This window comes from Molothrus ater, chromosome 19 (genome assembly GCF_012460135.2).
Source record: "Molothrus ater isolate BHLD 08-10-18 breed brown headed cowbird chromosome 19, BPBGC_Mater_1.1, whole genome shotgun sequence".
NCBI classification, from domain to species: domain Eukaryota; kingdom Metazoa; phylum Chordata; class Aves; order Passeriformes; family Icteridae; genus Molothrus; species Molothrus ater.
Window position 1 is genome coordinate 12,740,196 of NC_050496.2, and position 18,760 is coordinate 12,758,955.

Below are 18,760 nucleotides of genomic sequence, written 5' to 3' on the forward strand. Positions count from 1 at the left end.
GAGCGTCCCGTCGGTGCCCGGTACCGGGGCGAGCGGCCACCGGCCCCGAGCAGCCTTAGCCCGCCCCGGGGCGGAGGAGGGAGAGCAGGGGAGGAGGGAGACGGCAGCGGGCGGGGAGCACGGTGGGGGCACGGGGGTCTTTGCTCCGACGGGCCCTCTTAGGGCCGGTCCGGGCCCGTCCCGAGCCGAGCTCCGGGACTGGTGCTCCGGGGCTTCGTGCCCGACCCGAAGGGTCCCGGACGGCGGGCGGAACCTCTCGGCCGCGGTACCGCCCCATCCGCCCTCTCTTCCTTCCTGAGGCCGGGCTGGAGCCGGGGTTAGTCCCAGCTTAGCCCCGCGGACTCCGCGCTCCGGCTGCTCCCGGCCCCGCGCGCCGCGGCTCCGGCTCCGGCTCCGTCCCGCAGCGCCGGGCACGGGCAGCCGCGGAAACCGGGGGGCCGCGGAAACCGGGGGGCCGCGGAAACCGGGGGCCGCGGAAACCGGGGGCCGCGGTAAGCGGGGCTGCTCACCAGGGCAGGGCCCGGGCAGGAGGGACCCGCTCGGCCTCGCAGGATGTCCCAGCCGCCCTCCATCACCCTGCACGTCCCCGAGGGCTCCGAGAGCGATGGGTGAGTGTGACCTCCCCCGCTGCCCTGCCGTGCCCACGTACGATGGGCTACGACCTCGCGTCCTGCAGGCGTCAGGTGTCCGTGCCACCGTGTGCCTGCGTTCCTTCAGCCAGGAGCCCAGTCCGGACAACGAGAGAGCCCTGCACACCTCGTTCCACCAGCTCATCCTGGAGCAGAGCAGCTTGATCGAGGCAGGTCTGGAGCTGGAGATGCAGGAGAGGGCCAGAGGTAAAGCACTGCAGCCTCAGCCAGGGCAGGCTGGGGACAGTGTGTGTGCCCAGGGCTGTCCCTCTGCTTGGGCCAGCTGTGCCAAAATGCTGGGGCCAAAGCATTCACAGGAGCCTGCTGATGCCTTGGCCAGTGCAGAGCAGGGCAGTCCAGGGGAGATCAGATCTTGGGGACACAGAAAGCGTCCCTGGAGAAAGGGGTGCTCTGGGAGGAGCACACACCTAGCCTGTGTGCTGGAGCAGAGCACCAGGGACACAGGGATGAGCAATGGTCTCTCTGTATCCTACCTTCCCCCTCCCAGAGTCCCCAGCCTACTTGGCTGTTCCAGAAGCCTGTGCCATGGCCTGGCCAGAGCCCAGGCAAGGTGAGGAGCACCCCAGCCACTCCTCTGCCTCCCTGCAGATCTTGGCCAGCATGCCCAGCCGCACCATTGGTAGGTGCCACCCACATCCCACCCTTCCCCAGCTCCCAGAGCCCCTTGGAGCTCTGCCCAAGCCCTGCTCTGGCCCACAGGACGCAGCCTCGGGGCCATCATCTCGCAGTACTGCAACCGCACGGCGCGGCTGCGGCGCCAGAGCAGCCGCCCGCCCCTGCAGCAGCTCTGCCGTGCAGCACGGCCCAGCCTGCGCCACTACGACCTGGAGACCGACCCCAGCAGGGCCACGCTGCAAGGTGAGGGTGCCCCAGACCGTGAAAGGCAGGGCTGGCCACTGCCCCTGCGCTGGGCTAGGGACAGGCAGGCCGAGACCCGGCGGGCCGTGTCCCACTGAGCCCCTTTGTGCCCCAGAGAAGCGGCACCTGCTGGTGAAGGAGCTGCTGAGCCTCTCGCCCAGCCAGTGCAGCCACATGCTGCTCACCATGCCCCTCAGCCTGGCGGAGAAACGCATCCTCCGGTAGGACCCCTTCCATCAGCGCCAGCTGGGCAGGGCTCCCCCAGCCGGAGCTGTCCCGGGACCTGTGGGACCCCCTGACCCCCCTCTCTCCTGGGCAGGCAGCAGCTGAGCGGGCAGAGGGGCCCAGTGAGGCAGCGCACCCATGGCTGGGCCCCCTTCTCACCCTGTGCTTGGTCCAGGGTCTGCGTCAGCCTCGTAAGTCAGAGGCACGGATCTGCACAGAGGCTGGGAGGGCTCAGTGCAGGCTCCAGCCCCACTGCTCTCCTATGTTCCTCTCCCCAGGGCTGCCGAGGTCTCTGGTACAGGCTCCTGTCCCTGCTCCGCGCTGCGCAGCCTGGGCACTATGCCCTGAAGCAGATTGGTGGCCGCTTTGGCTCCAGTGTCCTGTCCTACTTTCTCTTCCTCAAGACACTCCTTATGTTGAACTTCTTTTCATTCTTCATCCTCCTGGCCTTCGTGGTGGTCCTGCAGGCCGTGTACCCCGCTGCATCAGTGAGCCCCCAGCCCTTCACTGGCCTGGAGCTGCTCACAGGAGCGGTAAGTGTGGCCCAGGCACCCCCAGGCTGTGCCAAGCCTGGCGGGCAGCCCCACTTTCCCACTGTAATGATACCCCAGTTCCTGCCTTTGCCCAGCCTGGGCCCCAGGATAAGCAGAGCTGTGGGTGCACAGGGTGGTGCTGCCCCAGCCCAAGGCTCTGTGTCTGAGGCTGGCACACAGTGCCAGGCTAGGCAGGAAGCTGCGAGCACTGCCGAGGTCACCGTGGACCCCTCGTGTGCTTTCCCCCAGGGCTGCTTCACTCACTCGCTGCTGTACTATGGCTACTACAGCAACACCACCCTGAACGACCCCTGCACCTCCAGTCCTGAGGGCAGTGTGTGCCCCCTCCCAGCCCCCCTGCTCCCCTACAACCTGCCCCTGGCCTACCTGTTCAGTGTTGGGGTCTCCTTCCTTGTCACCTGCATCCTGCTGGTGTACAGGTGGGTCAGGGGCACCTGTGGCACTGAAGCCTTCCCCTTCAGCCAGGCCCCATCCCTGATGCCCTTCACCTCGCTGCAGTGTGTCCCGCTCTTTTCGGGAGAGCGTGAAGAGCTCCACAGGGGACTTGGCCATCAAGGTCTTCTGTGCCTGGGACTTCAAGGTGATCCAGAGGCGCTCGGTGAAGCTGCAGTGCGAGAACATCTGCACCCAGCTGAAGGTGGAGGAGCAAAGCATCCCCCACCCATCACCCACTCCTCTGGGTCCTGCTGTGCTGCAGTGGGACAAAGCCCTGCTCCAGACCCAAGGTGGGTTTGGCAGCTCTGCTGCTGCTCTCTTGCAGGAGCTGCTGGCGGAGCGCCGCTCCCGCTCCCGCTCCCAGAGCCGGTGCCAGCGCCTGGGGCACGGCCTCGTGGTGCTGCTGGCCTGGCTGCTGGCCCTGGGCTGGGTGTCGGGCTGCGTGCTGGCTGTGCACTACCTCTTGGAGCACATGCACACGGTGAGTGCCGCCTCTCACCCCGGGATCTCCTGCCCTGGGCTTGGAGGGACAGGGCTGGGGTACTGGGGAGAGAGGCAGGGACAGCCCCATTGCAGCTCTGCCCCTGGCCTGGGCATCTGCTGCTCTCCCCAAGGACACCACAGCTGGCTGCCAACAGCTGTGCACTCAGCCAGTACCTGCTCACCAGGTTCAGCAGGAGCGGCAAGCACAGGGCAGTGGCAGATGGCAGCAAGAAGCCATTCTGCTGGTCCTGCCCCTTGTGGTGTCCTTCCTCAATGCCTTGATGCCCCACCTGTTCAACTTGCTGGCGATGTGGGAGAAGCAGGACTCCCCAGTGACACAGGTCTCCGTGGCCATCTTCAGGTGGGCTGGCTGGGCTGTGGTGGAGGGAGCGTTCTGCACCTGAGGCAGGCAAGGAGGCTTTGGTGCCAGGCACCCCATCTGTGGGGCTTGGCCCCTCCATCCCCCGGGCTCAGGGACTTCTGGCACTGCTCCCCAGGAACCTCATCCTGAAGACAGTGATTCTCAGCCTGCTGTGCTACCACTGGCTCAGCCGGAGCGTTATCTGCTCAACAGAGGAGGTGAGCACCACTGCCTCAGGGCCAGGGAGGGCTGGGCTGAGCATGGGGTTATGCAAGGAGCTGGTGGCATCTTCCCTATCAGATATCAGGAAGAAATTCTTCCCTGTGAGGGTGGTGAGGCTCTGGCATAGGTTCCCAGAGAAGCTGTGGGTGCCCCATGCCAGGAACTGTAAAAGGCCTGGTTGGACAGGACTCGGAGCAATCTGGTCTAGTGGAAGGGTGTCTCTGCCCATGATGGGGTGGGGAGAGAGATGAGCTTTAGGGATCCTCCCAACCCAAACCAGTCTGAGATTCTGTGCCATGCTTGATTGTCTCCCCAGTGCTGGGAGACGTGTGTGGGGCAGGAGCTGTATCGCTTCATGGTGATGGATTTCATATTCACCCTGCTGGACACGCTCTTTGGGGAGCTGATCTGGAGGTGATGTACCCCAAGACATGTCCCCCCCCAGTGTGCCATCAGCTCTCTGGTGCACCCAGGCTCTGCTGCCATCAGAGGGGGACGGTGGGGTGTGAAGTGCCCCCAGGCAGCGTGGGGCAGAGTTCATTTCCACCCAGGCTGATTCTGGAGAAGAGGCTGAAGACAAAGCAGAGGCCGGAGTTTGACATCGCCCGAAATGTGCTGGAGCTGATCTATGGGCAGACCCTGATCTGGTGAGATGTTTCTGCCTGGTGTGACTCCTTCCTCTGCTGGCAAATGCCTTGTGGTCCCCAGGAGCCCTGTGGGTGCTGTGGCTGTGCCCAGCACTGTGTCCCCTGGGGCTCAGACCCAGGCAAGCTCATCTTTCCCCTGCTCCCAGGCTGGGTGTTCTCTTCGCTCCACTCCTGCCAGCTGTGCAGATGCTGAAGCTGCTGCTGTTGTTCTATATCAAAAAGGTGTGATTCCCCCACCCCTGAAACTCCCCGTGGGGTGGAACTGTGGTGGCACTGTGCCCTGTCAGCCTGTGCTGCAGCAGTGGTGCCACACGGAGCAGCCTTGTCCCTGTGGGGCTGAGCACAGCCCCTGGGGACAGCACGGCCCCGAGCTCACTGGGCTGGCTCCCCGTGGGCAGCAGGGAGGGGACAGCAGGGACTGGCAGCCACGGGACACTGCTCCCTCCCCACAGACCAGCCTGCTGCGGAACTGCCAGTCCCCCAGCAAGCCCTGGCAAGCCTCACGCATGAGCACCGTGTTCATCACTCTGCTGTGCTTCCCCTCCTTCTTGGGTGCAGCTGCCTTCCTCTCCTACACCATCTGGTCGTGAGTACCCACCAGGCCACGGCTCAGGGCACAGGACCCCGGCTGCCTGGAGGAGGAGGGGCTGGGGAGAGCATGGCCCCTGTCCCTGGCATCCCCAGCTGCAGGCTGTGAGGGGCTGCCCAAAGCAGAGGAGGTGCCTCCCTCCCTGCTGCTGGCCCTGCTCATGTCCTGCAGCTGCTCCCGGTGCAGGGGGCAGGGATGAGGACTCCCTTGTCCAGCCCTGGGGCTGCTGGGGACAGTGGGGCTGGGTCCCTGGAGGGCTGGACCCCTGAGACAGGCTCTGGGGCCCTGCTCTGGGGCCAGCAGTTGCTTTAACACAGTTACAGTTGCCCGTTGCTCTGAATGCCCTGTTGGTGTGTTTGCTCAGGGTGCAGCCATCAGAAACCTGCGGTCCCTTCCGGGGGCTGGAAACCATCTACGAGTCAGGGAAGAGGTGGGTGCTAGTGCTGGAGAAGTCCAACCCCAACATCACCTGGTTTGCCTGGGTCTACCAGCACCTGTTGGAGAACACATGCCTCCTGTTCTTCCTGTCTGTGGCCCTGATGTGAGTATGGACCCGAGCCCAAAGCCCAGGCTCTCCCTTTGAGGGTCCTGCTGTCACAGCCCTGAGCGGGCTGGGAGCCAAGGTGTCACTCCAGAGCCCTGTGCCCCATCCCAGTGCCAGGAGCAGTGTCCCTGATCTTCCTGCCTGATGCCACCATCCCACCCTGCTGTCATTACAGAGCTGTGATCTACTTCAACATCCAGGTGGTGAGAGGCCGCCAGAGGGTCATCTGCCTGCTCCAGGAGCAGATTGCCAATGTGAGCACTGCCCCTGCCCATCCCCGCTGCTTCACAGCCTGCTGCAGCCCCAGGACTGCCAGGGTGGGCTGTGGCCCCAGCAGGGCAGGCACTCGGCCACCGCAGTGCTGTCTCTGATGTTGCAGGAAGGGGAGGATAAGCTGTTTCTCATGCAGAAGCTGCGCTCCGTGTACGAGCAGAGAGGCGGGCGTTCCTGAGTGCCAGGTGAGGCCAGCGTGAGGGCAGTGGGGAGGGGCTGCCAGGCACCCAGGGCTCAGCCATGTGCACACAGGCTCCTCTGCCTGTCCCAAGGGATGCACGGTCCTTGGTGTTACTGAGGCCCAGGGACAGGAAACAGGATGGAGGCAGGTCTGGGACAAGGACCCAGGATCTTAGGGACTCTGTCCTCTTGCTGTGAAGCTCCACAGGAAGGAATGGGATGGAACAGACTCTGCTTGCAGCTGGGACTGAATCTGTGCATCACAACACAGTGCTGGAAGCTGGGGGACCATGGAGTGCTGGGGAAGATCCTCCTCTTGCATGGCCAAGGACCCATTGGGACATGTCATTGGGAGTGCTGCATCCCAGGGATGCAGGTGCTCCTGCTGCCTGGAGCTGCTGGGATGCAGCAGGCACGGGACCCAGCCTGCCTACACACCCCAGGGCACAGCTCCATGCAGGACTGCCTCCCCTCACAACCCTGATGCGTGGGGCTCACGACTTGCAGAGAACAGCTCTCCCTCCTGCCAGTGTGCCCTGGGCTGTTCTCAGAATCCTTTGGGGACCATGGAGCCTTCTCCACAACCACCTTCACCTGCCTAGGGGCAGCAGGCATGGAGCCAGCTCCAGCCCAGTGCCTGGCTCACCCCTGGCACTGCCTGGTGGGACGGATTTGGAGGAATCACCGACCGTGCTGCTGAGTGCTGGGCTGGGCAGGGCCTCTGAGGGCCCAATTAAAGTGCTGCTGTGCAGGAGTGCTCGGGCTGGTGTCTGGACCTGTTGGGCTGGAAGCAGGCAGGGTTGGTGTCAGTGCTGTTGGTGGTGGTGACTCAGCAGCAGTGTCAGGCTGTGCTGGGGCTCCTTGGCACAGCCTGCTTTCCCTTGGGAAAGCACTCCACACTGCTGGAGCTGGGGGCACTGCCACCCCCTTGCCACTCCCCATCACGGTGCAGCAGCTGCAGCCCCCAGCCCCAGGAGCCACTCCCTGACATGTGGTGCTGTTGGCAGGCCCCGGGATGGAGCTGCCCCGGTGCCACAGCGCTGACAGGCCCAGGGCAGGCTGTGCTGTGCCACATGCCAGGCACGGGCAGCCACCAGTCCCCCTGCCCAGCTGGGCTGGGCCACCAGCGAGGGCACAGGGTGTTATCAGCATGGATAGACAGTGCTTAGTGGTGTGGGCACAGGGCAGGTCCTCTACACAGCCCCAGCTCTTCCTGGGTGCATCAGGAAAAGCATTGCTCACAATGATCCTGCCCCTCTGCTCAGCCTGGTGAGGCTGCAGCTGGAGTGCTGTGTCCAGCTCGGGGCTCCTCAGGACATGAGGGCCATGAACTCCTGGAGCAGGTCCAGCAGAGGCTACAGAGACAATGAAGGGACTGAAGCACCTCTCTCATGAGAACAGGCACTGGGCCTGATCAGCCTTGAGGAGAGACAACTGACAGGGGACCTCATCTGTCAGCAGGGAGGTGTCAGGGGGTGGCCCAGGCTCTGCTCCACAGTGCCCAGCAATGGGACAAGAAGCAACAGGCAGAAAGTGATGCACAGGAAGTTCCACCTGAATATGATCTTGATGGGTCCCCTCCAATATTCTGTGATACTCTGTTAGAACTTCCCTGTGCCAGTGACAGCACACTGGGACAGATTGCCCAGAGAGGGTGTGGTGCCATCCTCACTGGAGGTAGTCTAGAACTGCCTGGATGCAATCCTGTGCCATGTCCTCTGGGATGACCCTGTTTGACCAGATGAGCCAGCGTGGTCCCTTCCAGTGTGACCCACTCTGAAATTGCCTGAGCCCAGGTGAGTGCTGGAGAGCAGCTGTGGGCTGGCACTTGCTGCAGCTTGTGAGACATGCCCACTGAAGCACCCCCATAGCTCCTGACACCCACCAGGTCACCCAGTCCTTCCCCAGGGTCCCCCCACTGTGCCTGGGCTGGCACGAGGCTCACATGGCCAGAGCTGCTGGCAGGAGCTCCCCGTGCACTCAGTCCTAAACCCAGGGCCCTTACCCACCCCTGCCGTGCTTAGCTCAGCCCAGCTGCTGCTGCAGCCTCCAACCCCGCTGCAGGAACCCCTCCTGTGCCCGGAGCTGCCAGCACAGTCTGGCCTCTGTGGCTTCTGCCTGTCCCTTCTCTAAAAGCCCGGGATTTCCCCCTGAGCACAAGGCAGCCACCAGCCTGGACAGTGCGGTGGGAGTTTTACTGTGAAGTCCCACAGGGATCCAGTCCATCAACAGCCCAAGGCGCTGTCCTGGGCTCTTGCTCCCAGCCCCAGGCAGGGCAGCTGCTCCTTGGCCATTTCCCTGTGTGACAGGAGTGTCCTGGGCTGCAGGCTGGGGTCAGCAGGGCTCTCGGAGGGCGCTCCGGAGCCACTGCAGCACCTCGGCCAGCCCGGTGCCGTCGCGGGCGCTGGTCTCCAGCATGGTGATGGGCTGCGTGGCACAGGACACCATGTCCTGCATGCGGAACAGTGACTTCATCTCCACCAGCGACATGTAGCAGGGCAGGTCACTGCAGTGGGGAGACGGGAGCTGCAGCATCAGCCAAGCACGAGGCTCCCGTGCCCGGGCCAGCCCCGGCTCGGGGCTCTCCAGCCCGGGAAGAGCAGCAGAGCACAGCCCTGCTCCCGGCATCCCCGGTGGCCTTCTCCTCACATCTTGTTGAAGAGCACCAGGACGGGCACGGAGGCGAGCGGCGCTGCGGAGAGGACCGAGAGCAGCTGGATGCAGGACGAGGAGAGCTGGGTGGGGTTGGAGGCGTCCACCACGAACTGCAGGGAATAGGGAAAGCAGGGAGCGGGTGTGCCGGGAGCAACCCGGGCCGGGCTGGGCCAGAGCAGGGCACGGGGGAGGGAGATCCCACCACGGGGCGAAGCCGGGGCACGGACCCACAAGCCCGTCTCCCCGGGAACACCCTGGGACCGCGGCCCCGGTGCTGCTCACCAGGAGAGCGCTGCACTCGCTGTAGTAGCTGGGCCAGATGGGGCCCATGCAGCCGCCCAGCTCCCGCACGGTGACTCTCCGCGGCAGCCGCAGGTCCGTCAGGTTGGTGCCCACCTGCGGGACGGGCACCGGTACCGACACCGCGGGCTGCGGCCGTGCCCCGCGCCCGCCCGGGCCCGCCGGGCCGCACCTACCGTGGGCAGCGTGGCCGGGGGCTCGCCCAGCTCCGCGGGCTCCTCGGCGCTCAGCTGTGCCTCGCGTTAAGGACACGGGGGCTACGGGAACGGCCCGGGGTGCGCTCCGCCCGGCCCCGCCAGCCCAGCCCAGCCCGGCCCGGCCCGTCCCTCCCGGCTCCCCGGTGCCCCGTGCCCAGGATATGGCGCAGCCGCCGCACCAGGAGGCTCTTGCCACCGCCCGCCGCCCCCAGCAGCAGGAAGGTGGGCGGGGAGCGGCCCGCGGCCATGGCGGAGCCGCCCCGCGGACCGGCCCCGCCCCGGCGGAAGCGGCCCCGCCCCGGCGGAAGCCGGAAGCGGAAGGGCCGCGGCGGGGCGGGGACCGGACCGGACCGGGCCGGAGCGAGCGGGCCGGACCGGCGGCGGGCGGATACCATGGGGCGCGGCGGCGGCACCTTCGAGCGGCTCCTCGGTACCGGCGCGGCTCCCTCGGCGGCGGGACGGGACGGGACGGGACGGGACGGGACGGGACGGGAGGCGGGTCGGGGTCCGGAGCGGGCGGGCCCAGGGCGCGGCCGGGCCGGGCCGGGCCGGGTGGCGGTGCCGCAGCCCGGTGCCGCCCGGGAGGTCACCGAGCGCCCGGGGTGTCTGAAGCGGGAGGGTCGGTGCTGTCCGGGTGCCATCGGGGTTTGTTTATCCCGAGCCTCGGGGCAGCGCCACGCCCGCAGCCTCCGGCAGCGGCTCACGGTGGCACCGGGTTTTGTTCACTGCAGATAAGGCCACGAGCCAGCTCCTGCTGGAGACAGACTGGGAATCCATCCTGCAGATCTGCGACATGATCCGCCAGGGAGACACGCAGTAAGTGCTGCGGGCACGGCTCTGCCGGCTGCGCGGGGAAGGACAGACACCCTGCGAGGGTCTCGGACCTGTAACACACATCTCATCGTACTCTTCCATGAGAGCGTCAGAGGGGCTGTACAGCACACCCTGATGTGCTTCCCAGAGCCTGGCAGCTGCAGATTACCCCTGGCCTGAAATCCTTAGGGAAACTCAAGCTTGAGTGTGCTTATTCCTTGCCAGTTTCACTCAGTGAATCACACACCCCTGAGCTAGCTGTGCCCTTTGTGTCACGGTGGGGACTGGTGGGCTGTCGGCAGCAGGTGGGATCTCCCTGAGAACGTGTCCCCTCTTCCCCTGCCCAGGGCGAAATACGCCGTCAACGCCATCAAGAAGAAGGTGAATGACAAGAATCCCCACGTGGCCCTGTACGCGCTGGAGGTAACAGCACCTGGCTGGGAGCAAGCGGGGGCTTCCCACTACTGCCTTCAGGCTGCACAGCTCCCTGCAGCCCAGCGTGGAGCCAGCCTCTTCCCGGCTCTGGCACTGAGGTTTTGGGGTGATCAGGCCAGGACCTTCATGCTTTAGCTCTGTCTTGGCTTTGGAAAAGGCAGAGCTGAGGCTTGGGCTGCTCCCCCCAGGGTTGGTTCCACAGAGCAGAAGGCCCCCAGCTCCTTAGGGAGGTGAAGGGCAGCTGGCTCCCAGTGCAGGGAGTGGATTGGCATGGCCCCAGCACAGCTCACTGCTCAAGTACTACCCCCTGTTCAGCCTGAAGTGTGTGCTGGGACTCCCACAAGTTGCAGGGGAAGCAGGAAGCTGTGGGCTGATGTTGTCTTGGCCCTTGCAGGTCATGGAGTCAGTGGTTAAAAACTGTGGCCAAACAGTCCATGATGAGGTGGCCAATAAACAGACCATGGAGGAGCTGAAGGAAATACTCAAGGTAAATAGATTTATTTTACTGTCAATTTCTTTCCTATGGAAAAGCAGCAGCAACAGGAAGAAATGTATGTGTCCTCTCTTGTGTCTTCTTTGGGTAAGGAGCAGAAGGGAAACTGGAAATGCACTTCAGAAAAGAGCAAGTTATCGTGTGGTGTGAAAGGGTGAGTGTAGGCAGTGAAGGATGGCTTCTGGGAAGAGGAGATGTGGTGGGAGCAGAGGTTTGCCTGCACTGTGAAATGGCAGGAATGTACTGTGGGGGCCTGGGCCATTCCATGGTAAATGCTCCTGGATGCAACACTTGGGTTGGGGCAGAGAGGAAAACAGATGATGGCCTGGCACCTGTGCTAAGGACCTGGACAGTGGCAAGGTGAATTCCCTCTCATGGAACAGTGTGAGACATATAGGCAGGTAAAGCAACAAAGGAAAAACCAGCTGGAGCTGCCTGTGTGTCACGGCCATGTCACTGGAGTTGTTCGGGAGTGCTGCAGGATGTGACCATGGCTGCTGGCACTGACAAGTTGTTGTTACAAGCTGTCACCAGTGTGATGCCTGCTGGAGCTTCATGTGTCCTTGGACTGGGGAATTCCTTTAGTGAAGTGGAAATGAGAACTCCTTTCTCTAGCTCCCAGCTCAGAACAGCAATGCCCAGGCAAGAGCTCATTAGCATTGTACTTCTGTCTTCCACCAGAAATAAACAAACAGGTGACCCAGATCCTTGGAGGACGAGCTCTGTGAGTCCTGTGTCACCTTCCTGTTAGGGCTGACTCAGTCTCCCTGCAGGATCTCCTCCTGAGGCAGGGACACTGGCATAGCATGGCAGCCAGGTGTGGTAGCACAGCCGCTCCAAGGGCTGAGGAGATTGGATCAGATCCTGGGATTCTGTGGTCTCTCAGTCCTTGCCTGTCTCAGGAGTTTCACAACTGCTCCATTCTCCTCCCACACTTAGAGCTTTGCTGCTTGCGAACACCTGATGCTAGTAAAACAGTCCAAGTTCTGATGAGGTTCAGGGCTGTGACATGTATGGAACGCAGGATTTTGCCAAATGTTCTAGAAGTTGGAGCTCCAGGAATTGTCAGTAAGTGATGCTGTGTGGGCCGAGGTGTCGGCTGAAATCAGAGCTTGACAGTGCTGCTGTGCTTCCTGGGGATTTCTGGAGGAGCTGGTCATGTGGATGTGATCACTTGGGCAGCTGATGACACGGCGGCCCAGAGGCTGGCTGAGGTCAGAACAGGCTTGCCAACTTTTCTCCAGTTCCCTGAAGTGTGATGCAGTTGCCCTGCCTCCAAAGGGCAGCTGTCCCAGCTGTCCTCACTTTGTCACATCCTGAGATGGCTTTGAGTTCTCCTGAAGCGGAGGTGCAGGCACCCCCAGCGCTGTCAGGGGCAGGCAGGATGGGCTGTGCTGTCCTGGGCAGCTGGGGCTCCCACAGAGTTCTGAGTGTGGGATGGGTGGCTCTGGTGAGGGAGTGCTGGGCACTTGCTCTGAGCATCAAGGCCACAGCTCTGTTCAGTCTGTGCTGCACAAGGACATTGTGTTCTTTGTGCTGGAGGGGAAGGGGGGCAGCTGAAGGGGCTGTTTGTGCTGTGCATTGTGCTTGCTGCAGGTTTCTGACAGCTCTTACCTCTCCTGAGGACTACAAAGTCTCTCTTCCCTGAGTGGTATTTCTGGCTTCTCTTGAGGGGTTCACGCCATCCTTTGAGTTTCAGGGGTATTTTCTCATGGTTTTTTCTCCTCCCTTCCTGTGCAGAGGCAAGTGGAGACAAGTGTCCGCAGTAAGATCCTGTACCTCATCCAGGCCTGGGCTCACGCCTTCCGCAACGAGCCCAAGTACAAGGTGGTGCAGGACACCTATCAGATCATGAAGGTTGAAGGTGAGGACTGTGGCTACAGGTGAGGGGACACCTAGTCAAGAAGCTCTGCCCTGCAGGAGCCTTGGCAGTTCAGTGCCTGGTGTAAGCAAAATCTGGACTTGCAGCACAGAGCTCTTCCTTGGTTCCCAGTACCCAGTGAACCCTTCAGGGTGACCAAACCCTGCTGCAGACATGGCATAGTCCAATGGACCAGGGCAGCCTTGCTCTAGGCCTCCAGCCCAGCCTTCAGGGCTGGCAGGGGAACCTGAAAAGCAGGAGCTGCAACTGTTCTTGGGGAGACTGGCAGTCGTGTCCTCTGGGAGGGATTTGCTGTGGGGCAGTTCCTTCCTCACCGGCTTTTGTTCCTGCTCCCAGCATGGGTCCATGGTCTCACTTGCTGACACAGTGTTGGTGTGTCTTTCTGCCCAGGACAGCAGTGTCCACTTCTGGGGCAGGGACACGCTGCTGCCTCTGCTTCCTTCTGTGCACCACAAACTCTGCAGGCAGTGGCACAAGCTGGGAGGGTCAGTCCAGCATCCTGAGCTGGTGTTGCCAAGCTCTGGCCCTTGAAGGACTGAAACTCACAGCCCTGCCTGCCCATCCAGTGGGCTTTTTATGCCCCTCAGTTCAAAGTACTGAGAAATAATAAGCCTTATCCAGAGGCCTGTGATGTCCCTTATGGGTGTGTAAAGGAAACAGTTGGGGGTTGTCCTCAGACCATGGCTGAGGGGAGCTGCTCCTGGTGTGTCAGAGGGAGGTGCTGATGAAGACAGGAGGTGGTGCTAGCTGGCACCCGTAGCACGAGCTTGCAGGGTTGTGGCCTCCCTCTGCCAGAGGATTCCTCTCACAACAGGGCTCCCTTTTCTCTCCATTCTCCTCCTGCAGGGCACGTCTTCCCGGAGTTCAAGGAGAGCGATGCCATGTTTGCTGCAGAGAGGGTGAGCTCTGTGATGGGGGGAGCAGCTGTGGGACAGACATCCCATCCTCTTCTGCAAACCTGCAGGTCTCACATTCCTCTGTTTTGTGCGGATTGGAGACCTTGCTGGGAGAACTGGCCAGGACAGGGAGTCAGACCCATCATTCCTCCTGCTCACTGGTCTTGCAGCAGCTTGGCAGGCTGGACATGGCAGCAGGGCATTGCTGAAGTGATTGCTGTGCAGACAGTTTCCTAGTATATCTTGTACTGACTGGGAAAACATCACAGTCTCTAAGGAACACAGAAGGAGATAACTGGGGATTAATATTTCCTGTTGAGCTGCAGATGCTCCCAGTCTCCCCCATGGGACATGAGAGAGCCCTGTTGCCATCAGAGCTCCTGAAAGGGCCGGTGCTGATGCACTCCTCCCTCCTTACTCCATTTCCCTTGGCCCCTACAGGCTCCAGACTGGGTGGATGCAGAGGAGTGTCACAGGTGCCGAGTGCAGTTTGGCGTTGTGACGCGCAAGGTGGGTGCTGCTCCTGGGCTCCCTGCTCTGCACAGCCCTTGGGGCTTGCAGGACTCCCTGCAGGACTTGCTGTGTGAAGTGTGCTGGGGACAGACCATGTTTCCTGGCTGCTGGCAGGGAAATGAGTGTCTGAGTGATGTTGGCTAAAGGAGAAGGAATGTCTTGCCACCACACTCACGTCTCCTGCCCTTCACAGCACCACTGCCGGGCCTGCGGGCAGATCTTCTGTGGAAAATGCTCCTCTAAGTATTCCACCATCCCCAAGTTTGGGATTGAGAAGGAAGTGAGAGTCTGTGAGCCCTGCTATGAGCATCTCAACAAGTCAGTACCCTTCGTGGTGGGTTTCTTTGCCTGAGACAGCTGGGACATTGAGGGGGAAGCGTGGTGTGGAACTAGCTCCCTGCAGAGCACAACGGGGGCTTCCCAGGCTGTGCAGGCTGGGCTGGGCCCTCTTCCTTCCTGGGAGTGGGGTTTGCTGCTGGAACATGGTGCAGAGCTAGGCTCTGGTGCAGAGAAGGGAGCTTTCAGTCCATACTATCACTTGTCACTACAGGAAAACTGAGGGTAAAGCTGCTTCCACCTCTGAACTGCCCCCTGAGTACCTGACCAGCCCCCTCTCTCAGCAGTCCCAGGTGAGCAGCTGCCCCATAGGTGATCTGGTGATCCTGACCTGTTTGTTGATCCCATTACTGACCACCTCCTTACCTTTCCACTTCCAGCTGCCTCCAAAGCGTGATGAGACAGCTCTGCAAGAGGAAGAGGAGCTCCAGCTGGCTATTGCCTTGTCTCAGTCAGAGGCTGAGGAGAAGGAGAGAATGGTTTGTTGGCTGCTGGGGTCCGGGAGGGGTTGTTGCTCTTCAAGCCAGCTGTGCTGGGCCATAACAGATCTCTGGACATGTCCTGGTGTGAGCAAGGCTCAAAGCCTGTGGAGTGAGAGGGTGAAAGCAGTGCCAGGCACAGGCTGTGTTGTGGTTGGTTTGGAGAAGCCTGGGCTCCCTCTGAGTTGGCAATTTTCTCTTTTGCAGAGGCAGAAAACAACCTACTCCATGTACCCCAAGGCTGAGCCCACTCCTGTCACATCCTCGGCTCCCCCAGTCAGCACACTCTACTCCCCACCCGTGGTACGTCCATGACAGCTCCTGCACGTGAAGTGGCTGCACACAGGCCCCTTCCTGAGCCCAAGTCCGCCCTGATTGTGTCCAGTTTAATCCCCATACTGAGGGAAAATATTTGCCCCGTTCAGCCCCTTGCTTGTTCATTCTTTTTTGAGCAAGAAGGTGTGTTCTAAGTCAGGACTTAGGTGCCTCCACTGCCTCCCAGCTTGTGTTCCCTTTGAGGCTCAGCACTGGTGGTCCTACATGGCCAGCTCTGAGCTGAACACCTGTGTAGGACCTGGGGATCTCTGGTTTTGCTGAACTGCCTTTCTCATTTGTCTCTTTCCAGAATTCCTCTGCTCCCTTGGCTGAGGACATTGACCCAGAGGTAAGGACCCTGGCCCTGCTAGTCTGCAGCACAGGCTTGCTCCTGCGAGGCAGTGATGCTCATCTTCCTTCTCTTCCTGGCAGCTGGCTCGGTACCTGAACCGCAACTACTGGGAGAAGAAGCAGGAGGAGGTTCGCAAGAGCCCCACACCGTCAGCACCCCTGTCCCTGACAGAGCCAGCTGTGCAGCCTGGGGAAGCCCACCCTGCCCCTCTTGGGGTGGTTGAGGTAAGGGGGGGCCTGGGCCTGCGTCTGGCAGCCACCAAGGGGCAAGAAGCACCCGACTCTTGGGCTCTGCTGGCTCTTGGCACTGGGAGGTCACAGCTGACTGGCTGCCCCATCCTTCCTTCCTTCCTTCCAGCAGCAGTACCAGAACGGTGAGTCCGAGGAGAACCACGAGCAGTTCCTGAAGGCACTGCAGAACGCGGTCACCACGTTCGTCAACCGCATGAAGAGCAACCACATGCGAGGCCGCAGCATCACCAACGACTCTGCCGTGTTGTCCCTCTTCCAGTCCATCAACAACATGCACCCGCAGCTGCTGGAGCTGCTCAACCAGCTGGACGAGCGCAGGCGTGCGTGGGAGCTGGGGGAGCTGCGGGCCTGGGCGTGGGTGGGCGGCAGCCGGGGCTTCCCCACTGTCAGGGCTCAGCACTCCCGTGGCACAGTCTCACTGGAGAGAGGCTGCTGTGCAGTGCAGGGGCAGTTCAGGTGCTCTGTCCCCTGTTCCTGAGGCTGTCCCTTCCCTCCCCAGTGTACTATGAGGGCCTGCAGGACAAGCTGGCCCAGATCCGGGACGCGCGCGGGGCCTTGAATGCGCTGCGGGAGGAGCACCAGGAGAAGCTGCGCCGTGCAGCGGAGGAGGCAGAGCGGCAGCGCCAGATCCAGCTGGCACAGAAACTGGAGATCATGAGGCAGAAGAAGCAGGTGAGGCAGGGAAGCACGACCGGGGTATTGCAGGGCAGCCCAGGGCGGGCAGGGATGGCTGCCCTGGTGGCAGGGGCGTGTGGTGTGGTGTGGTGGCTCCCAGCCACCCAGCCCTGTTCCACAGGAGTACCTGGAGATGCAGCGTCAGCTGGCCATCCAGAGGCTGCAGGAGCAGGAGAAGGAGAGGCAGCTGCGCCTGGAGCAGCAGAAGCAGACCATCCAGATGAGAGCCCAGATGCCAGCTTTCTCACTGCCTTATGCTCAGGTACAGCTGCCGGGCTAGGCTCCCCCTGCCAGGTTCCAGGGACTGCGGCTTTAACTGGCTTTCCTTCTCCCACCAGCTCCAGGCCATGCCCGCAGCCAGTGGGGTGATCTACCAGCCCTCTGGGCCCACCAGCTTCCCTGGCACGTTCAGCCCAGCTGGCTCCGTGGAGGGCTCTCCCATGCACAGCGTGTACATGAACCAGGCTGCACAAGGGGGAACTGGGCCCTACGCTGCCATGCCTGGCACTGGTATGTCGGGCAGCTCAGCCTCTGGGGGTAGGGGAGAGCCCATGGCGGTTGCTCCATCCTCTGCTCTCTCCACCCAGATCCCAGCATGGTGAATGCCTACATGTACCAGGCGGGTGCCAGCAGCGGGCAGGGGCCTCAGCAGGGGCCGGCGGTGCCCACCACCACCCCTGCGTATTCATCCTACCAGCCCACACCCACACAGGGCTACCAGGCAAGTGAGGCAGTGCAGCCTGCAGCCAGCTGGGCCAGGGGCTGGGGGGTTCTGTGGGGCTGGGCAACGTACCCAAACTCAACAATGAGATCTCTGAGCAGGAGGGAGGATGGGCTGGTTGGTTCCAGATCTCCAGATCTGCTACTCTTGCTGTGGAAGTGGGCTCGAGTTACTTCCAGTTCTGGGCTCAAGGGCCTTGTTGGGAGAAGTGAGCCATTGTTTGTGCCACCTCTCACCAGCCTCTCCCCACAGACTGCAGCCTCACAGTCGCAGAGCATCCCAGCCATCTCCCAGGCACCCCAGTCGGGCACCATGGGCTACATGGGCAGCCAGTCTGTCTCCATGGGCTACCAGCCCTACAGCATGCAGGTGAGCGCTCCCTGCTTGGGCATGGCATGGCTGGGCTCCAGTCCATGGACCCATCCTGGGGGGGATCACCCACCACTGCCCTGTGTGTGCTGCATGGACCCGAGCCCCTCTGACAGCCGCCCCCTCGTTCCCATAGGGTCTTATGTCTGCCCTGCCGGGCCAGGACACAGCTCTGAGCAGCCTGCCAGCCCAGCAGTCCTACCTGCCCGGGCAGCAGCCCCTCTACCAACAGGTGAGTGCCACCAGCCCGGGCGGTCAGGACCCTGTGGGGCACATGTGCTAAGGAAGGCACCCACTAACGAAGGTGTTTCCTCTGCTGCAGGTGGCCCCAGCTGGGGGGCCCCCCCAGCAGCAGCCCCCGGCAGCGCCTGCCCCCGGGCAGCAGCCCCCGGGCAGCGGGGAGGCCCAGCTCATCTCGTTTGACTGACGGCGGCCACAGGGCTCCGGTGTAACACTACTCTTCATCCGAAATCACTCTGTACTTCGACTACTTGCGCTGCCCCCGGCCCCGTGTCCCAGGGGCGGTGGGGCCCGAGGCTCCTGCTGCCAGCTTTGGGGACCAAGGGGCAGGGGGGCAGCAGCCCCGGCTCACCCACCTGCCCCCGGCAGCGGCGGCCCCGGGGCCGGGCGGGAGCTCGGCCTGCCCTGTCCTTGTCCCGGGGCTGTGGCATGGCCCCAGGGGCGCAGCCTCCAGCCCTGCCCTGTCCCTGCCGCACCCTGCTCCCCGCAGCGCCCTCAGGGCCTGGGCCCCGCGCTGGCCCGGCCTGTCCTGTCTCGCCTGTCCCGGCGGAGACCGAGCGCTACCGGTGACAATAAAGTGTTGGAACGAACCGCGGCTCCTGTGCTGGGCATCCCCCTGCGAACGAACGGGGCAGTGTTCGCCAAGGGCTGGCAGTAGCTCCGGGGGCAGCAGCTCCGGGGGCAGCAGCTGCGCGGGAGATCCGTCTGCACTGAGACCCGCAGCACTGGCCAGCTGCAGCTCAAATTGAGCTCTGGCCACTGAAATTTCCTCCCTACAGTGTCTAGAATGTATCTGTGCTGTAGATGCGTAGTCCTA

The 18,760-nt window shown here is 62.5% G+C and overlaps 3 protein-coding genes across 5 annotated transcripts; 2 read left to right on the plus strand and 1 right to left on the minus strand.

The window, feature by feature from the left end:
• Window positions 1-498: 498 nt before the first annotated feature.
• Window positions 499-6,792, plus strand: TMC6 (transmembrane channel like 6). Its single transcript, XM_036394316.2, has 20 exons — window positions 499-608; window positions 718-836; window positions 1,138-1,269; window positions 1,350-1,508; window positions 1,624-1,729; window positions 1,828-1,924; window positions 2,012-2,266; window positions 2,516-2,706; window positions 2,786-2,924; window positions 3,048-3,203; window positions 3,391-3,566; window positions 3,703-3,784; window positions 4,105-4,202; window positions 4,340-4,435; window positions 4,582-4,657; window positions 4,888-5,021; window positions 5,389-5,565; window positions 5,744-5,822; window positions 5,948-6,026; window positions 6,222-6,792. Exons 1-19 carry the CDS (start codon window positions 553-555, stop codon window positions 6,017-6,019), a joined length of 2,400 nt encoding a protein of 799 aa, XP_036250209.1. The 5' UTR covers window positions 499-552; the 3' UTR covers window positions 6,020-6,026; window positions 6,222-6,792.
• Window positions 6,793-8,197: 1,405 nt separating this feature from the next.
• ARL16 (ADP ribosylation factor like GTPase 16) lies at window positions 8,198-9,444 on the minus strand. The gene is made up of 5 exons (XM_054516873.1): window positions 9,336-9,444; window positions 9,153-9,207; window positions 8,959-9,072; window positions 8,671-8,786; window positions 8,198-8,527 (listed from the first exon to the last, which is right to left on the minus strand). The coding sequence occupies exons 1-5, from the start codon at window positions 9,419-9,421 to the stop codon at window positions 8,356-8,358; spliced, it is 543 nt and encodes a 180-aa protein (XP_054372848.1). The 5' UTR covers window positions 9,422-9,444; the 3' UTR covers window positions 8,198-8,355.
• A 50-nt stretch (window positions 9,445-9,494) lies between these two features.
• HGS (hepatocyte growth factor-regulated tyrosine kinase substrate) lies at window positions 9,495-18,533 on the plus strand. Of its 3 annotated transcripts, none has more exons than XM_036394665.2 (21): window positions 9,495-9,603; window positions 9,905-9,989; window positions 10,334-10,409; window positions 10,816-10,908; window positions 12,655-12,778; window positions 13,643-13,695; window positions 14,134-14,202; window positions 14,399-14,523; window positions 14,756-14,834; window positions 14,922-15,020; window positions 15,228-15,323; window positions 15,646-15,684; window positions 15,768-15,911; window positions 16,045-16,258; window positions 16,438-16,610; window positions 16,735-16,875; window positions 16,952-17,123; window positions 17,201-17,334; window positions 17,587-17,703; window positions 17,840-17,935; window positions 18,026-18,533. In XM_036394665.2, exons 1-21 carry the CDS (start codon window positions 9,567-9,569, stop codon window positions 18,128-18,130), a joined length of 2,271 nt encoding a protein of 756 aa, XP_036250558.1. In that variant the 5' UTR covers window positions 9,495-9,566; the 3' UTR covers window positions 18,131-18,533. The 3 variants fall into 3 exon arrangements, with proteins under 3 accessions (XP_036250558.1, XP_036250559.1, XP_054372852.1); XM_036394666.2 differs by having other exon boundaries at window positions 16,048-16,258; XM_054516877.1 differs by having other exon boundaries at window positions 14,756-15,020; window positions 16,048-16,258.
• The last annotated feature ends 227 nt before the right edge of the window (window positions 18,534-18,760 follow it).